The sequence below is a fragment of the Hylobates moloch genome, unplaced genomic scaffold (genome assembly GCF_009828535.3).
Source record: "Hylobates moloch isolate HMO894 unplaced genomic scaffold, HMol_V3 SCAFFOLD_19, whole genome shotgun sequence".
In the NCBI taxonomy this organism is placed as follows: domain Eukaryota; kingdom Metazoa; phylum Chordata; class Mammalia; order Primates; family Hylobatidae; genus Hylobates; species Hylobates moloch.
This window is the reverse complement of record NW_026652294.1, coordinates 39,745,765-39,765,033: the sequence shown is the minus strand read 5'-3', so window position 1 is coordinate 39,765,033 and position 19,269 is coordinate 39,745,765. Positions and strand designations below refer to the sequence as shown.

The following is a 19,269-nucleotide window of genomic DNA, read 5'->3' as shown; positions in this document are numbered from 1 at the left end:
TAAACCCATCTGGAATTTGATTTGTATATGTGTTTCTTTTTTCCAAATAATTAGCTAGTTATCCCAGCACCATTTGTGGTATAATCTATACTTTCCCCACTGGGATATGCCATGATAGCATATAATGCATTCCTATAGAAACTTGGGACTCTTTCTGCATTTTATATTCTGTTTATTGTATCAAGGATCATAAACTGGGGCCTTGTACCCCATTTCAGGGCTCCAGATGTGTTTTTTATCTTGTTTTGGTTTTGGTCAGAAGTGTGTTTGAAAATTGTGAATTTTCATGCCTTTAGGCAGCTCACAAAGTCAGAGCTAGCTTAGAGCAAGGTACTTGCCCAAGCCCTTAGAGCACTTGAGGTTTTTTGCCTGGAGTGACACTGGCAACATGCTGTTTTAACACTTTCACCTTAGAACACATTTTGATGTCTGGCAGTGGACATTCCCTCTCATTCTTTTGTGATAGTTCCTTAAGTACTCAGTTCTCTAGATGAACTTTTACATTGTTTTGTCAACATCTGTGGGGAAAAAAACTCTGAAATTTTTATTGCAATCGCATTAAATTCCTAAATTCATTTGGATGGAATTTACAGCTTTACCATATTGAACCATCATTTAGACATTTTGTAAGTCTCTGTTCAGTTCTTATATATCCTCAGGAGAGGGAAGGGGAGGAGAGGGGGGTGGGAATGCGAGAGGGGGAGGGAGAGGAGGCGGGGAGGGGGAAGGGGAGGGGGAGGGGAGGGCAGGGGAGGGGAGGAGAGGGGAGGGGAGCGGAAGGGAAGGGGAAGGGAAGGGGAAGGGGAGGGGAGGGGAGGGGAGGGGAGGGAAGGGAAGGGAAGGGAAGGGAAGGGAAGGGAAGGGAAGGGAAGGGAAAAGATGGGGATAGGACAGACCTCTGTAAATCCGAGACAGCCCTGCGTCTTGCTCAGGGTCCCTGGGAGGGCAGTGAGACTCCAGAGAGGGATGGCGGTGTGCGAGGTTTACGAAAACTCCCATGATAGGCACCAAACCAAGCAGCAGAAAGAGCTTCCAGATACGAGGGGATCCCTGGGCAGGAGCAGAGCATGTCTTACAGCTACCTCTATGGACCAACCTGGCCCTGGACCACCTGATTTCACGGACAATCAAAGATATGTATCATATACGTGGCGGGGAGGGGTGATTCCAGAAACAGATGGCTTCCCCCTCAAGGGCTGGCGTTGCACAGCTCCCAGGCTGAGTTACGACCTCAAAGAAAGGGAGGGGAACCCCAGATTGATTGTGCCAGCCTCTCTGGATAAACAAGGAAGCATGCCCCTCCGAGGAGCTTGCATCGTTCTTGGCAGTCTTATTGTCGCCCTGCTGGGCCTGTTCCTCCGGGGTTCCGGTGGAGAACCACTTCTTGTTTAGGGGTGGGGTGGGCACTGTGTGGGTGTGTTCTGCGTGGGGTGGGGGCTGTCTTGCTTTCTCGCTGAGCCCACTGGGCTGGCTAGAAGCGACAGGTGTGTGTGAGATGGTCCGCTCTGGAGGGGAGGCTCCGGCGGAGCGTGGGAGCGGAGCAGGGCTGGGGTGGGCCGGGATGGAGGGTGCGGCGGACGGCCAGCAGGAGGCGCCAGACGACCGGCAATGCGGCGGAGCGGGCTGGCAGCGCTCGGGACACGCCCCCGCCCCAGACCCCTAGCCCACTGCAGCCCACGCACCCCATCCCTCTCCCCCTCCCAGACAGAGAGGAGTGGAACGGGCGGCGTGGCAGGCGTGGCAGGCGTGGGACGGAGGGAGGCAGAGAGCAGAGCGAGCCTGCGCCTGGTGGGAGCGAGCTCAAGGTCACGGCCAGAGTCCAGCCAGAGACCCCAGAGCGTCCGCCGCACACCCGCCGTCCCACGGGGAGACGTCCGACCTCCAGCCAGATGAGTTCATGCGCGCAGCCTGACGGGATCAAAGAAGGAGGCCACCACGGAGTCAACACTTTAAATAGGGTCATTTCCGTTACCGTGTTTTGGCATTTCTTCCTATTTTAAGTTTATGCAAACAAAAACGCGCAGGGCCGGGCGCGGTGGCTCATGCCTGTAATCCCAGCACTTTGAGAGGCGGGGGCGGGTGGATCACCTGAGGTCAGGATTTCGAGACCAGCCTGGCCAACATGGAGAAACCCCATCTCTACTAAAAATACAAAAATTAGCCGGGCGTTGTGGCAGGCGTTTGTAGTCCCAGCTACTCGGGAGGCTGAGGCAAGAGAATCGCTTGAACCCGGGAGGCAGAGTTTGCAGTGAGCTGAGATCCCACCATTGCACTCTAGCCTGGGCGACAGAGCGAGACGCTGTCTCAAAACAAAAACAAAAACAAACAAAAAACAAAACAAAACAAAAAAAACTGTCGCAGGCCCCGAGTCTCTTCTTCTTAGGGGCCTAGCCTGGGCCCTCCTCCTGCGTCTGTCCACGCGCACCCCCCGCCCGTCCCCCCTTCCCCACTCCACCCCACCGCGTGCTGGGCCTGCCACCTAGCTTCTAACCTCCCGCCTCCTCGCGACTCCACCCCTGCCGCCGATAAGCGCCTCCTTTCTTTCTCTGCTCTTCTTCACGGCCTTCCGACCAAGGCCCGGCCCCTCCCTCACTCTCACCCACACCTGAACCCCAGGGAGGCCCCAAGAGCAGGACGCCCGCACAAGGCCGCTCCTCCACCCGATGCCCCTTCTCAGCCACACTCGCCAGAAGCTGCCTCCTGGCCCTGGGCTCCATGGCAACCAGCATCAAACCAGGCCTAATGCCTTCCCAGAGTTCCTGAGGGCAAAGGGCAGGAGCAGAGAGCACGACCCCAGCAAGGGGAGGACCAATGGGGGCAGGGGGCAGAGGGCAGCGCCTGGACTCCACGTGCCGGCCACAGAACCAGGCAGCCTGTTGCTAGGTAACCACATCTCCCATCACTGCCCCAGCACATCGTCCTGAGCCGCCCATCCTGTCTCCAGCCACCTTCTGTGGAGTCGCAAACACCATCATCTGTGGGACCCTGAAGGCCAAAGGGAGAAACAAGAGCACAGCCACCACCCCTGAGCCACCTGTGGCTCTGCTACCCACAATTTCACTGTGAAGAGTCAGCTGCCTGGGCCGTGAGGTCACTGCCACCATGAGTCTGGGCATCATGGAAGAGGAAGACCTGGCCGAGTACTTCCGGCTGCAGTATGGGGAGCGGCTGCTGCAGATGCTCCAGTGAGTGTCTGAGGCCTGGCTTGCCCACCCCTCTGTGCCTGGGACCACTCACACCCACCCCATACCTCATCTTCCAACCTGTCTGTCCCCTCCTCTCCTGTAACCCAGTGCCCCAAATAACCCTGGCACCAGTCCACCCCATCATGCTGGTCTCCACCCCGTCACCCTCCCCCAGCTCACTCCTGCATGGCCCTCTATGCTTCTCAACACAACATTCCTTTCCCTCGGAAAGGGAGAGAGGCCCTTCTCCTTCCCCATGGGTATCTGTCTCCACGGGTTACTCCCAGCCCCAGCCTACGCCGTCTCAGAAACACAGCCCTCTCGTGTTCACATTTTGCACAGGAAACTCCCCAATGTTGAGGGGGCGTCGGAGTCCCCATCCATCCGGCTACTGGAGAAGAAAAAGGAGACGAAAATCATGCATCAAACTATGGTGCAGAAGAAGAAGGTGGGGACTCGGGGATGGAGTGCAGAGGGGCAGGAAAGGAAGAGGGTGGGCTGGGGCTCTGGGAGAACCTGTGGACAGCCCTCCATTGTCTGGGTGGGGTGGCTAGAGCCAGGAATCCTCTATGGTGGTCTGGTCTCTTTGGGGAGAACAGAAAGGATCTGGGTCTTGGGGGTACCACTGTCCAGGGATGCTCTGCTCCGAGCCAGGCATGGGGTAGAAAGTGGGAGGTTCCTATGGACCCTCTTGGGCCTGGGGATGGAGCCTCTGGGGCAGGGATGCTGGGGTCTTTCTTGGTACTCATGTCAGGAGCCCTCCTGACCTCTCTGCTCCCCCACCCCCACCCCAAAGATGTTTCAGCGCAGAATGGAAACCCTGAACCTGCGCTGGGAAGAACTGGGCGTTAAGGAAGCCCAGCTGAAGGCTCACATCCAGAAGTTTGAGCAGTTCATCCAGGTTTGAAGGGGTGTGGGCGGCTGCAGTAGCCGGGGATCCATACTCGGCAGATGGGCAAACTGCCGCTCCTCCTCCTTGCTTCTGCTGACTCCTCGCCCTGAGTTAAAAGCATCCTTAGTGCTCCAACACTGCCTGGCACTTCCCTAGGCATCCTTTATGTCCCCCACCTGTCTCTGTTTGTAATTTTCCATTTACCTATCAGTCTCTGCTCCCTCTAGATGGCTGTTTCCTATTTCTTTTCTAGTACCTAGGATGTACAGTTTATCCAGTAAATGAATGCATGGATGAATGAATGAAGGTGCTACAGTCAGGACTAAACACTTGGGGAATACAATGATGAATGAGACAGAGTTTTAGTCCCTCCACCCACCCCACCCCTCCATCCTTGTCCTTGCACTGAAGGTCCAGGCAGGGGATTATTGAAGGACCAGGTGCCAGAATCCATTCCAAGACATCCTCTCTCACTTCAGTCTTTAGTGGAGCAATTTAATCATCTTAAAAATCCAGATTTATCCACACTCACTCCAGTTAGCACTTACGCAGCCCTGAAGGGCCTGGTCCAGCTCGGGGAGTGGGTAATGATTGCCATCGGCCACAAAGAAGCCCCACTCTTAAGCACCTTCCTTCCTGCTCTGTGCCTAAGCCGTGTGGGACAGGAAGTCCTTGGACTGGGCACATTCTCCAGAGGTCCAGTTCTTCTTAGCAGCCAGAGAAACACTTATGGAGTGGTTGGGGCAGGAGGAGATTTGGGCGTGAGGCATTCTCCAAACGGCTCTCAGAGGGTCGGTAGCTTCAATTCCCAGAGAGTTTGCTACAAACACAGACACCGGGGGCCTCCCTTGTTGCTTTCAGCACGTCTGAGGTTGGGGTCAGGCTTCTATATTTTTTAAAAAGCTCCCCAGGCAGTTCTGATGACCAAGTGGATTTGAAAGTCACTGGTTTAGACCCCTTCAGTCCTCTCCTGGGCTTACGGGGCAGCATACAGATCCTGCATGCACCTTCCTCAGTGGCCTCCAAGTGCCACCACCACATACGCCCGTCCTTGTGGAATCACAGGAGCCCCTGAAGGGAGAAAGGAGCCACACAGGGTGAGGGGTGGGCTTGCCCCTGATCTTAGGCGAGGGCTCTGCAGAAGGAAGAGGCAGGATTGGATTGACTGCAGTAACTGAGCCTCATTCTGTCCTCTGGGCATCGAACTGCCTGTTCTATCTCCTCCCTCAGCGGGATGCCAGTCTGAGCTTCTAGGAGCCTGCTCTCCCAGTGGCCTTACTCCCCAGGCCCTACAGCACCAGGCACATCTCCTCTCTCATCTTGCTGGAGCTCTAGCCCTGTTGCCCCAGCTTGTGAAAGGGAGAGGGGCTTCTGCCTCCCATCTCCACAGCTGGGAAAATGGAGGCACGGAGTACCGAATCGGGAGAAAATTCTAGCCTCTCAGCTCTGGCCCGGGAGGGGTCCTTCTGCTCCATGGAAAATGGCCACCACTAAGAACAGAAACCACAGAAGCTTTGTCAGGAGGGTTCCTGCTCCCACTTCTGGACTTTCTCAGTCTTCTCGGGGGGTTGACTTCTTCCAGACTCTGAGCCCAATGCAATGTAGGTCTTCCCCAGTCCACTCTCTGAAGTCCAGAGCCCAAGTCTCACAGGAAAGAACCATTTCCTGTCTGCCCCTCCGGCCCCAGGGCCACCTGTTGACTTTGGATTAAACCTCTGTCCTCACAGTCCCCTGAGCCCCACCTCAGTCCACAGAAATCTCTTCAGCCAGCTTCAAATAACCCTGGAGAGCCTTTTCCTTCACCCCTCTTCTGCCCCATGGGTGGCCCAGCAATCTCTGCCTGTTGCCAGGATGGTTTGTGCAGACAGAGGGGTCTGAGGACACCACCAGGCCCAGGAAGGCCTCGGCCCCGGGAGGGCCGGGCGAGGCTTCCTGACTAGCGCCGCCTCCCCGGGCCCCAGGAGAACGACCAGAAACGGATCCGCGCCATGAAGAAAGCCAACAAGGAGCGAGAGCTCAAGCGCCAGCACATGCAGGAGCTGACCAAGGGCAAGCAGGAGGTGGCGGCGCTGCGGCTGGAGCACCAGCGGCTGAGCGCCAAGCTGAAGGACTACTCCATCTTCAGCAAATACCTAGAGAAGGTGGTGGAGAACTCCGAGGTGAATTCAAGGAGCAGGGGCAGAGGTGGGGGGCGGCCCTGGCACCTTCCTCAGCCCCACCTCCTCTTCCCCGGGGCCTGGGGCCATGGGGTGGAGTTCAGGCTCAGCTGGCTGGGGACTGTGGACCCTCTGGGCCCCAGGAGCTCTGCAGGGTGGGCACCCTGCTCCGAGGAGATGCAGCCAGCCCTGGGGGGGCACTGGGGAGCAGCTAAAAGAAGCCTCTAGTGAGGCTGGATGAGTTTCTCAAGGGGTGGGGCCTAGTGGTGTGTCTTTGTGTGTCTGTGTGAGTCACAACTGTGTACATATCTTGCATGAGTTGCGTGTCTATGTCTACATGTGTGTCCATGGCTGTGTCTGTCTAAAGGGGTGTGTGTATGTGTGTCAGCACGTGGCCTCCCTCTATCCCCGCATCCCCTCCTCTCAGTGTCTTCTGTTGACTGGAGAGTAAATTGGGGAGAGTAAGGGAGAGGAGTAGGAAAAACACTCAACCTCCTGCAGAACTGGGGTGCTTCATATGTGCTGGGCCCCGGGGTTGATGCTTCACACGGGTAACTTCATTCAGTTCGCTGGTGAGCCCCAGGGTGAACCCAAGCTGATCATCCTTTTACAGAGTAGGAAATGGAGGCTCCGAGAAGTTAAGCCACCTGCTCAGAGTCTCACAGCTCGTCAGTGGGGAGAGCCTTTGCTTTTAGCCACGCTTCAGTAGGCCCCACAGTGTCATTGACAAGGGCTCTCCCTGCAGACTCTGTGGCTGGAGCCCAGGGAACTTCTTGGCTCCACCGCGCCTCTTGCAGCGTCTGACACTGCCGATGCCCCTCCCGGAAACCCGCCTCTGCCCTCAGCTCGGTGGCACCTCCCTCTCTCTCCTACCTCTGGCCCTTCCTTCTCAGGCTCCCCGGGCGGGGGCACCTCTTCCCAGCTCCTTCTTATGTGGTGGGTCCAGGTTCTCTGTCTCAGATCCTCCGCCCCCCCCCCCCTTTTTTTTTTGAGATGGAGTTTCGCTCTTATTGCCCAGGCTGCAGTGCAGTGGCACAATCTCAGCTCACTGCAACCTCTGCCTCCCAGTTTTCAAGTGATTCTCCTGCCTCAGCCTCCCAAGTAGCTGGGATTACAGGAGCCCGCCATCATGCCCAGCTAATTTTCGTATTTCTAGTAGAAACGGGGTTTCACCATGTTGGTCAGGCTGGTCTTGAACTCCTGACCTCGTGATCCGCTTGCCTTGGCCTCCCAAAGTGCTGGAATTACAGGTGTGAGCGATCCTCCACTTTTCTTCTTAGCAATGTCCAGGGCCTCCCATGGATGCCACCCATGTCGCATTATCTCCTCCCCCATGTGACCAACAGCCAGGAGATCCCCTCACTAGGGCAGATGGAGGCACCCCCTCCAGGGGTGTGGATCCATGTCCTCTGAGGGAAGGGGCGACAGGATGCACAACTGTTTAAAGTTCCCACAATTTCCATATCAAACCACTAACCTAATTTACTCATGCGTGAGTCCCACCCTTCATTATTTCCTCCACTCAAAGGTGCTACGTACTATAAGGTCAGTGGCTCATTTCATGGTTGGGGTTTGTTGGGGGGCAGGAAGTAAGGAGGGACTACCAGATTAAAACTGCAGATGAATTATAAGATGTAGCCAGGTACGGTGGCTCACGCCTGTAATCCCAGCACTTTGGGAGGCCGAGGTAGGTGGATCACCTGAGGTCAGGAGTTCAACACCAGTGTGGCCAACGTGGTGAAACCCCGTCTCTACTAAAAATACAAAAATTAGCCGGGCGTGATGGCAGGCGCCTGTAATCCCAGCTACTTGGAAGGCTGAGGCAGGAGAATTGCTTGAACCCAGGAGGCGGAGGTTGCAGTGAGCCGAGGTTGCACCATTGCACTCCAGCCTGGGCGACAAGAGCGAAACTCCGTCTCAAAAACAAACAAACCAAAAATAATTGTAAGATGTGTCTTGAATTCAGAGTTGGTAAAATATGTATCTTAGAATGGAGGAAATTGGCCTGTGTCTCCCTCCTAAGCTTGAGACCCCCACATTTAACTCATCCCATGCACACTCATCTAATCTGCTTCCTGCCAGCCCCAGGACAGCCCTGCCGCTGGCGCGACCTGTGCTGGTGAAAGGCAGGACCACCCACTCACAGCCCCGCCAGAACCCGGGCCTCCTTGGCTCCTCCCTCCTGCTCAGTGCCACAGCTATCAATCAGCAGATCTGGTCTGTTCTGCCTTGGAAGTATTTCTGGAATCCAGCCCCTGCCCCTTCCTCATCCAGGCCACCAGTGGTACCTCGTCTGGAGTTCAACTCCGCGTCGTTCCTGGCCAGCCTGTTCAGCTTTCCCCCAACCCCCCTCTCTTTCTCTTTTTTCTTCTTTGTTTATTTTGTTCAAAATACTTTAACACTGGAAAGTATAGAGACACACATAACAGCAACCAAGTACTCATCACACAGCTTTGCTAAATCTTCGTATTTTCCCCATCTGCCTCCAGTTCTTTTGTCTTAAATCAAACACTACCGATAATTGAAATCCGGTAAATGAAATCCTTTGTGTCCTTCCAAATCTTACATTTCTTCACCTGTCCTCAGACATCACGAGTATCCTTTTAAAAATTCTCAAGTCATGCTTGATTTTATTATTTTGTAACATTTTCTAACATTTAACGTTTTGTAACTTTTTGAGTATTCCACTTTCAAAAATTCTCAAATAGCCAGGCGCGGTGGCTCACGTTTGTAATCCCAGCACTCTGGGGAGGCCGAGGTGGGCAGATCACGAGGTCAGGAGTTTGAGACCAGCCTGGCCAACACAGTGAAACCCCCGTCTCCACTAAAAATACAAAAATTAGCTGGGCGTGGGGGCAGGTGCCTGTAATCCCAGCTACTCCAGAGGCTGAGGCAGGAGAATCGCTTGAACCCAGGAGACAGAGGTTGCAGTGAGCCAAGATCATGCCATTGCACTCCAGCCTGGGTGACAGAGCTAGACTCTGTCTCAAAAAAAAAAAAAAAATCTCAAATCATGCTTCTTTTTATTATTTTGTCACATTTAATGTTTTGTAACTTTTTATACGGAATTTTTAAGCATACACAAAACTAAAGACAATAGTCTATTGAACACCTGTTGCTCATTACCTGATTCTAATAATGATTAATTCATAGTCACATCCCCCACACTTTCCCACCTCTGCCATTTTGAAGCAAACAATATATTTTCATCCATTTGTGTCTTTCTGCAGTATGTATCTCTAAGAGATGAGAGCTCTTTTTAAAATAACTACAACACCATTGTCACACCTACTATAAAATTGATAGTAATTCCTTAACATCAAATATCAGTATCATTTATTGCACAAAATGGGCCAAGCGTGGTGGCTTATGCCTGTAATCTCAGTGTTTCCGGAGGCTGAGGTGGGAGGATCACTTGAGCCCAGGAGTTGAAGACCAGCCTGGGCAACAAAGTGAGACCCCCCAAATCTGCAAAAAATTAAAAAAAATCAGTCAGGAATGGTGGCACACACCTGTGGTCCCAGCCACTTGGGAGGCTGAGGCAGGAGGACTGCATGAGCCCAGAAGGTCAGGGCTGCAGTGAGCTGTGTTTATGCCACTGTAGTCCAGCCTGAACAATAGAGTGAGACCCTGTCTTTTAAGACAAATTATTGCACGGATGCTTTTTGTACAGTTGGTTTGTTCCAATGAGAGTCCATATAAGGTCCTCACACTGCCCTTAGTTGGTATGCTTCTTAAGCCAGACGCAAAAGAGGTTATATCTTATGATTCCACTGACGTGTTTAAAAACAGGTAAAATTAATCTTTGTTGATAGAAGTCAGAATATTGGTTTCCTCAGCGGTCACAGGAAGACACTCACTAGCAACCCTTCCTCATTTATTCGCTAGAATACTACCATAAAGAAAAGGACTTCATAGCGAGACCCTTTCCTTCATCAACCATTTGATTACTATGTGGGTCTCACAGAGAAAGTTTGTTAAACACTTAGTTAGTTTTCAGAATAATGAATTGGTTCTCTAGCACTGACCTGTGATGTTTCTAGTATCATTGTGAACTTGTGGATTTTTAACATATTTCATATGTTTTAATCCTTTGCACTTATTCTTACTAATGTTCAAATCATCTCATCTTTGGGCAGTGGGAGGCGCTTCGATTTGGCACCTAAATCCTTTTGACATCAGCATTAAGTTTTAGAGGTGTGTTCCTAGTAGCTCTGATGTGGTCCATTTATTTGAACTGTGGTACGCTGTTGCACTGTGTGCCAGATGAACTTTCAGAAATGCAGACGTGAATTGTCTCTCTGTTTCTTAAAATCCTTTAACGGATAAAGTCCACACTCCTTCCCAAGGTTTACTGAGCTCTTTTTTTCCTTCTTTCTCTTTCTTTCCTTTTTCTTTCTTTCCTTTTTCTTTTTCCTTTCCCTTCCTTCCTCCCTCTCTCCTTCCCTTTCTTTTCTTTCTTTTCCTTCCTTCCTTCCTCCCTCCCCCCTCTCCTTCTTCTTCCTTCCCTCTTTCTTTCTTCTTCCTTATTCTTTCTTCTTCTTTTCTTCTTCTTCTCAATCTCTCCCTCCCCATCTTGAACTCAGGCTACCTTGAGCATCCTGAACATACCACCCCCTTTCCATTCATCTTTGCCCAGGCTGTCTCCTTCACCTGTAGCACTGCCTCACCTCCCTACACCTGCCTTTGCTGGCTATCTTCTATTTATATACCTCCCGTCTTATTTCAGCCACCCTTTCTCCCAAGAAACCTTTTCTGGCACATGCATCCATCACTGGAGATGCCATGAGATGGAGAAGGTGCTCGGGAAGTTTCCCCTGGGTGGCTGAAAGGCATGCTTTGATAAGCCCCTAGGAAGGCAACTTGGCATCACAGAACTGGCGTTCATGCTGCCTTCTAAAGAGCGTGGGTTTCAGGGCTTCTGTTCCACTGAGTGGGACCTGAGGGTTAGGGCCAGAGTGGCATGGTTCTGGACCAGGCTGGGGGAGGTGAGCTGAGTCTGGCAGGCCACCTGCCCCACCAGCACCCTCTCTAGCCCCTGCTTCTCCCTCAGCAAATGAACAAATACCAGAGATCACCAACGTGAAGGCTTTCCCGGAGTCCCGTCCAGCCCCATCCCCCAGTCATACATAGGGCTTATCTTGCTGTTGTAACTGTTTACTTGTCTGTCTGTCCTCCCTCCATGCCACCCCCCAAGCTGTAAGCTTCCTAAGAGCAGAGTCTGGTTTTCCTAACTCCTGCTATTTCCCTAGGATTTAGCTTAGCTCCTGGCTTGTAAGTGGTTCCTGGTACAATCTTGTTGAATAGGAAATTCTTGCCTTGGGAGACGTTGCAAAATACCTTCCATCAGCAATTATCAACTCTGGCTGTGCCTAGAGCCACCTGGGGACCTTTTGCAAAATTCAGATGCCAGAGACCACAGAAGACTTGTTTATTCATCTGAATCTCCGGGGGTGGAGACTGGGAGGTGTCCTTTTTAAAGCCCCTGCAGGTGATTCTCACATGCAGTTAAAGTCGAAAATCCCTGGCCCAGTTGTGCATCCCCCTGCCCAACAAATGGACCGTGGCCCGTGCAAACCCAGGAGAAGGAGGCAGCGGGACCCCAGTGTCCCTCACAGCCTCTGGCTGTGACCCTGGCCAAGGGCCTCCCTGCCCAGGTGTCCAGGTGTCCAGGCATCCAGGCTGGGGGTTGGCAGGACTGGGTGGCTCCCTCAGGCCCCAGGGGCTGGCTGTACATTGACCTGAGCCCCTGACCACAGTTCGAGGAGATCCATGAGGTGATTGCGCGCTACAAGACGCTGGTGAGCATGCACCACGACCTCATGCAGTCTGCACAGGAGGGCCAGGAGAAGATTGAGCGCGCCAAGGCCCGGCTGGCGCGCTACATGGAGGAAAAGGATGATGAGATCCTGCAGCAAAACAACGAGCTGGCAAGGCTGCAGATGCGCTTCGACCGTGCCCGCAGCAATGTCATCATCTGGGTGAGGGGCCCGGGGTGGGCCAGGGGGCTCCCGGGCACTGGGTGAGTGAGGGCCTGAGCGTACACACACACCACATGCTGTGCTCATGCCCCGTCCTTATCCACTCTCCAGGAATCTCGCTGGGCACACATCCAGAACACCGCAGCCAAGAAGACCCTTCTGCTTGGCACCATTAAGATGGCCACGCTGAACCTCTTCCAGATCGTGAGCAAGCAGCTGAGGGAGGTGACCGAGGTGGCACTGGAGGACACCCACAAGCAGCTGGACATGGTAGGAGGAGGGGACAGGCACTGGGCCCATGGGGTCAGCTGGGCCGAGGAGGTTGCCAGTTGGTTGGGTGAAAGAAGGAACCCGACAGAGCAGCAGAGGAGGGACTCTCAAAATTTAACAACATCAGGATCACCTGGGAGGGTGAGGAGTATTACTGGGCCCCACCTGCAGAGTCTCTGACTCAGTGGATCTGAGATGAGAACCCATGAATTTACATTTTCAGCAAGTTCCCAAGTGGTTTGGGGTTCCCTACTTTGAGAACCATTGCATTAGCACCAAAACCGTTTTTAGCCCCAGTCTACAGAGCAGTAGCAGGGACCCACTATTGAATCCATTAGTTGTGCAAAACAGCCTTATTCTAGTGAGATACTGTGGCTTGCTGAAGGCTTGAGCTTGAGGCCCACACTTCGTTAAAAAGAGAAATTGGGGCCAGCGCGGTGGCTCACACCTGTAATCCCAGCACTTTGGGAGGCCGAGGTGGGTGGATCACCTGAGGTTGGGAGTTCAAGGCCAGCCTCAAAAAAAAAAAAAAAAAAAAAAAAAACCAGCAGTTGACTTGGAGGCACTTTCCCTACTTTTATAAAAAAAAAAAAAAAAAAAAAAAGGTGAAATTCATGAAATATACACAGCTAGGAAAAGGGAGTTCCCTAAAACAAATAATTAGCCTACATCTTAAAGCCTGTTTGAACAGAATTATTTTATAGCCCAAAGAAGGGCATTTGTAAGCAAGTGTGTTCTGGAAGTAGCAATTCTCAACATTTCGCCTTCATACTCCTAGAGTTTATTGAGGACTCCCAGAAAGCTTTTCTTTATGGGGTTATATCTATTTATAATTGCCATAGTAGAAATTAAAACAGAAAATTTAAAAATATTTGTTTCATTCATTCATTTTTAAATAATGATAAAACTATGTTAACTGAAATAGCATTGTTTATGAAAAAGGTTTCAAAAGTGTTTTATGAGAGGAGTGGCATTGTTTGACACACTCGCAAATCCCTTTAATGTCTGGTTTAACAGAGGACAGGCAGGTGCTTATGTCCACTCCTGCATTCATTCTGTTGTGACAGCATATGTCACGGAAACTCCTCTCCGGGAAATGCCACTGGGTGCTCATGAGAGAGTAAGAGCGAAAAAAGGCAAATAACATTTTAATATTATCGTAAAAAAGAGTTTTGGCCTCAAAAACCCCTGTCCCCCAGAATAGGGCCTCAGAGACTCCCAGAAATCCTCAGGCCCCCTCCCCTCGGCCTCCCGGAGGTCCTCAGGCCCTTGCCCTTAGCTGTTGTAAAGAAAGATGCAGCGGGAGGGCCCAGCACGGTTGCTCATGCCTGTAATCCCAGCACTTTTGGAGGCTGAGGCAGGTGGATCATGAGGTCAGGAGTTTGAGACCAGCCTGGCCAACATGGTGAAACCCCATTTCTACTAAAAATGCAAAAATTAGCCGGGCGTGGTGGCAGGCACCTGTAATCCCAGCTACCCAGGAGGCTGAGGCAGGAGAATCCCTTGAACCTGGGAGGCAGAGGTTGCAGTGAGCCGAGATTGCGCCATTGCACTCCAGCCTGGGCAACAAGAGCAAGACCCCGTCTCAAGATTCAGTGGAAGATGCCGCCCTCCAGCAGCTCACTCCCACAGGTGCATCTCCTGCTGAGACTATACCTTCTAGTCCATCCACTCCAAATTTTGAGTTTCTGAATCCTTCTCAACTTGGATTCACCTCTACAGGAGAATTTCAGATTGCCCAAAAAGTTATTTGAAAATATCTCACTTCATTCCCATAGGAGATGAACCTACTCACGGAAATACACATGACCGAGTAGCCTAAAGGTTTAAAATTAAGAGCCTGGGAAAGTTCAAGTTGAACTCAGAGGTCAAGGATGGAGAGAAATACAGACTGCCCTTGGTTCTTAAGGGTCTTAGACAGGGGCAGTAATTGTTTCTGAGCTTGCTGGTAACCCGAATGAAAAGCCACCTGTAGCTCTTATACTAGCATAAGAAAAAATAAGGTTTCCTCCCAGACAGCGCGCCTTTTCCCAGCACTTAGTTCTCACTGAAATTTCTCGATGAGCCTTCATCGACACTCTATGAATAATGTTCTCAACAGCATCCCTGCAACTAATGCAGGCACTGGCTTTGAAAGGCAGCTGCTTATACAGAACAAGGAACGTGGTGCACAGGACAGCTTAGGAAAAGCTATTCTGCAGAAGGCCAAGTCAATTTGAATTCCTTAGAGTGTGTCATAAAAGGTTTGGCATTATCCCTGAAGAAAGCCAAACTATCTGAACAAGCACTTTCCAAGCTGAATCCCGAGATATTGTTTCCTAGGGGGAATAAAAGGACTCCATAGACTAATACATTTAGAAACTCTAAATTAAACAAAGATAAGATTAAAAAAACAAACAGGACTTGGAGTCTTTGCTATAGTTCTGTGCCCTGAGATGCTCCCAGCAGGCAGCGTTTCTAAAACTGACTTGACCACAGAACTCCTTTGGGGCATGTGACCACTTATTATGAGAACATAGCTCAGGAAATGCTGACCTGTCTTCTCTGTCATCTTGGGAAAACTGCTTTAATTCATTGACTCTCTGTTTTCTCATTTGCAAAATGGAAATGATATTGGTAATAGTAATAGTATCAGCAGCTGACAGTTGTTGAGAGCTTTGGACAAAGTCTGTTTAGTTCCATCTCTGGAGACAGCCTTGAAAAGGAGAAGTTTTAGAGCTGAAATCCTTTTTTTTTTTTTTTTTAATTTTAGGTTCAGGAGTACATGAGCAGGTTTTTTTGTTTTTGTTTTTGTGGGGTTTTTTTTTTTGTTTGTTTGTTTGTTTTTTTTTTTTTTTGAGAGGGAGTCTCGCTCTGTCGCCCAGGCTGGAGTGCAGTGGTGCAATCTCAGCTCACTGCATCCTCCGCCTCCCGGGTTCACGCCATTCTCCTGCCTCAGCCTCCTGAGTAGCTGGGACTACGGGCACCTGCCACCATGCCTGGCTAATTTTTTGTATTTTTAGTAGAGATGGGGTTTTGCTGTGTTAGCCAGGATGGTCTGGATCTCCTGACCTCGTGGTCCACCCAGCTTGGCCTCCCAAAGTGCTGGGATTGCAGGCGTGAGCCACTGCGTCCGGCCGAGCAGGTTTGTTATATAGGTAAACCCATGTCACAAGGGTTTGTTGTACAGGTTATTTCATCACTCAGGTATTAAGCCGAGTATCCAACAGTCATTTTTTCTGATTCTCTCCCTCCTCCCACTCTCCACCCTCAAGCAGATCCCAGTACGTGTTGTTCCCCTCTTTGTGTCCACGTATTCTCATCATTTAGCTCCCACTAATAAGTGAGAACACTCAGTATTTGGTTTTCTGTTCCTGCGTTAGTTTGCTAAGGATAGTGACCTCCAGCTCCATCCATGTTCCTGCAAAGGATATGATCTCATTCTTTTTTATGGCTGCATAGTACTCCGTGGTGTATAAGTACCACATTTTCTTTATCTAGTCTACCACTGATGGGCATTTAAGTTGATTCTCTTTGCTATTGTGGATAGTGCTTCAGTAAACATCCCCATGCATGTGTGTTTATGATAGAACGGTTTATATTACTTTGGGTATATACCCAGTAATAGAACTGCTGGGTTGAATGGTAGTTCTATTTTAACTCTTTGAGGAATCGCCACACTGCTTTCCACAATGGTTGAACTAATTGCACTTCCACTAACAGTGTATGAACGTTCCCTTTTCTCCACAACCTCAGCAGCATCTGTAATTTTTTGACTTTTTAGTAGTAGCCATTCTGAGTGATGTGAGACGGTATCTCACTGTGGTTTTGGTTTGCATTAGAACTGGTATCTCAGAGGCTGTCTGGGCCAATCGTTTCTACCTCTCTCCTTATTAAAGATGAAGAAACTGAGTCCCAGAAAGATGGAGTGATTGCCCCAGACCTGCGACGGGGGCCCAGCTAGGTCATCTGACTTCTGGAGCATGACTTCTGTGTCGTGCTGACTGCATGCTCTTTAAAAAACAGAAGCCAGTGAACAGAATTTACATTCCTTTTCATGACTCAAGGTTATCACGATGAGCATCAGCTCTGGGTTTCCAGTGCACGACCACCTTGAGGGCGGTGAAGTTGTGGAAGGCAGTCTGCCCACGCTGACAGGACCCTGTCTGCTAAATCCTTTTCATCCACTAGCCTGCTTGTGACCCTTTCTTTCTTCTCCCTCCTGCTCGACTCTCAGCCTGGACTTCATACGTCACCAAGTCTGCCTCCAGGAGTTCCCAACTTCATCCCTGTTTGTTGCTTCTAATCGGCTACACCCGATACTCAATTCCACCTCAAAACATTGTCAAATGAGAGAAAGTGGCCTCCTCAAGAAGTCAGTCATGGCTGGGCGCAGTGTCTCAGGCCTGTAATCCCAGCCTTTTGGGAGGCCAAGGCGGGTGGATCACTTGAGGTCAGTAGTTCGAGGCCAGCCTGGCCAACGTGGTGAAACTCCATCGCTACTAAAAACACAAAAATTAGCCGGGTATGGTCGCAGGTACCTGTAATCCCAGCCACTCAGGAGGCTGAGACACGAGAATCGCTTAAACCCAGGGAGTGGAGGTTGCAGTGAGCCTAGATCATGCCACTGCACTCCACCCTGGGTGACAGAGCAAGACTCTCGTATCAAAAAAATAAATAAATAAAAATTTAAAAAGAAGTCAGTCACAGGAAAGCAATGATGAACTCTTTACAAGTGAATGCCTGGGATGCTCCATCTTGGGACAGGAGAGGCCTCTGGGGGGCGGAGTTAACTCTAGGCTCCTTGCCTTTCTAGATCCAGCAATTTATCCAAGACCTATCGGACATCTGGGCAGAGGTGAAAAAGAAGGAACAACAGCAAGTCCGGATTTAAGGAGGCTGCCTTGTTCCAGAACGTCCTGAGACAGAGGTCATGAAAGAAGAAGTCATGAGCCTGCGGTCCAGTCAGTCTAGCTCGGGACCGATGCCCACTGTGCCTTCCTGCTGAGGGACACCTGCTTATTTTCCCGCTTGGGCCTCATTCTATCCCTGAAAACAGTGAATGTTCTAAGAAGTTTGTTCTCAAGTTCTCTCTAGCCCTTTGGTAGTTTATTCATGGGGAAGAGTGTAGCGACGGGGGACTCCCCCAACGAGCACTCACTCTCAAAGCTGGTCACCTAGGCTGCCTGGGAACTAGAAACCACATCTTAGGTCTGGTGTCCCCTTGGCTTTGGGGTCACACACAGTCAGTGTTCAGGTGGGCAACAAACCAGTAGGGTCAGTACAGAGGACTCTTCTCTCATCCACCACTTCAAACATTTTTATTTTATTTTAATTTTTTATTATTTTATTTATTTATTTATTTATTTATTTTTTATTTTAATTTAATTTTATTTTTGAGACGGAGTTTTGCTCTTGTTGCCCAGGCTGAAGTGCAAGGCACGATCTCGGCTCACTGCAACCCCTGCTTCCTGGGTTCAAGCGATTCTCCTGCCTTGGCCTCCCGAGTAGCTGGGATTACAGGCATGAGGTGTTTCTAATTTGGGTGCAAAGACCCACTTGAAACTACGAAGGCAGCTTCCCAGGTCAGAGCTGCAAAAGTGCTGAGTCGAGCACTCTTCCCTGACTTCAGGAGCAAGCTCTGCTCCCCTGCCCTACTGTGTGCGCTAAAACATGCAAGCCAGTGTCAGCAACGCTAAGGAAGGAATAGCCCTAGTTACTGCCCTAGTTACTGGGCAGGCCACCAGTAACTAGGGAGGGATCACTAATGTGTCAAATGACAAGCTGAAGGCTCAGGAGCACCTCAGCAGGCTGGGATGATGGATTAAAACCAGCCAAACTCAACTCAATCGAGGTCAATGTAAAGTCTCAAACTTAGGTTCAAAAACTCAATTGCACGTTTTTAAATCAATAGCAAAAGCCAAGACAGAAAGCCGTGGGGAAGTAACATGTATTCAACAAGGACTTCATTTGTATCCGCCTTTTGAAAACCCAGTGAGGCATCATTATCCTGACTCACAGAGCAGGAAGCTTGCCTGGGAACACTGGTTACAGGACAACAGGGCCAGGATTCACCCTTGGGTCTGCTCTTCCTGAGCCTGGTCTCTCCCTCTCGCCAGTCTGCCTCCCAGAAGGCAGAGGCCCTGTGCTTTTGTCCCCAAAGCAGGCTGAGGAGCAGACTTGAACAAGGCTCCGTGTCTCCTCACTGGCCTTGTGATCCTAAAGGGCCCTCAGACTGCCCGGATTCCTGTTGCCTCAGGGAAGGCACTGCTGCAGCTGCCCTGCCAGGATCGCTGTGTGGCCGCAGTAACCCCTCACCTTCACATACAACACCTTACAGCAGTGGTTCTCAGGCGTGGTCCCCGGACCAGCAGCGTCAGCATTACCTGGCAACTTTACCAGTTAAATTCTCAGGCCCCACTCCAGACCTGAGAACCAGAAACTCCAGGGGTGGGACCCAGCACTCTGGGTTTTAAGAAACCCTCCACACGATTCTGATGCGTGCTCAAGTTGAAGAACCACTGCCCTACAGTGACCAAACACTTTCAAGCATCTGGGCTCCATTCATTTCCTACCTCAAGAAGCAATACGTGTCTACCTGGGTCAGCGTTTAGCCAGAGAAGTAAGTAGATTGAAAGATGATAGATAGATAGATGATAGATAGATAGATAGATAGATAGATAGATAGATAGATAGATAGATAGATAGATAGGATAGATAGGATAGATAAATAGTAAACAGAAGATAGATAGTAGGTAGATAGGAGATGATAGCAGATAGATGATAGATAGATATAGTAGATGATA

The 19,269-nt window shown here is 50.7% G+C and overlaps 1 protein-coding gene across 3 annotated transcripts; it reads left to right on the top strand.

Annotated features, from left to right (window-relative positions):
• The first annotated feature begins 1,852 nt into the window (after positions 1 to 1,852).
• On the top strand, positions 1,853 to 17,559 carry CCDC42 (coiled-coil domain containing 42). Of its 3 annotated transcripts, XM_058431704.1 has the most exons (9): positions 1,853 to 1,958; positions 2,945 to 3,185; positions 3,528 to 3,633; positions 3,982 to 4,086; positions 6,039 to 6,236; positions 11,993 to 12,214; positions 12,326 to 12,484; positions 13,502 to 13,620; positions 17,280 to 17,559. In XM_058431704.1, exons 2-8 carry the CDS (start codon positions 3,103 to 3,105, stop codon positions 13,598 to 13,600), a joined length of 972 nt encoding a protein of 323 aa, XP_058287687.1. In that variant the 5' UTR covers positions 1,853 to 1,958; positions 2,945 to 3,102; the 3' UTR covers positions 13,601 to 13,620; positions 17,280 to 17,559. The 3 variants fall into 3 exon arrangements, with proteins under 3 accessions (XP_058287687.1, XP_058287686.1, XP_031994300.1); XM_058431703.1 differs by lacking the exon at positions 1,853 to 1,958 and having other exon boundaries at positions 2,817 to 3,185; XM_032138409.2 differs by lacking the exons at positions 1,853 to 1,958; positions 13,502 to 13,620 and having other exon boundaries at positions 2,821 to 3,185.
• Positions 17,560 to 19,269: the final 1,710 nt, after the last annotated feature.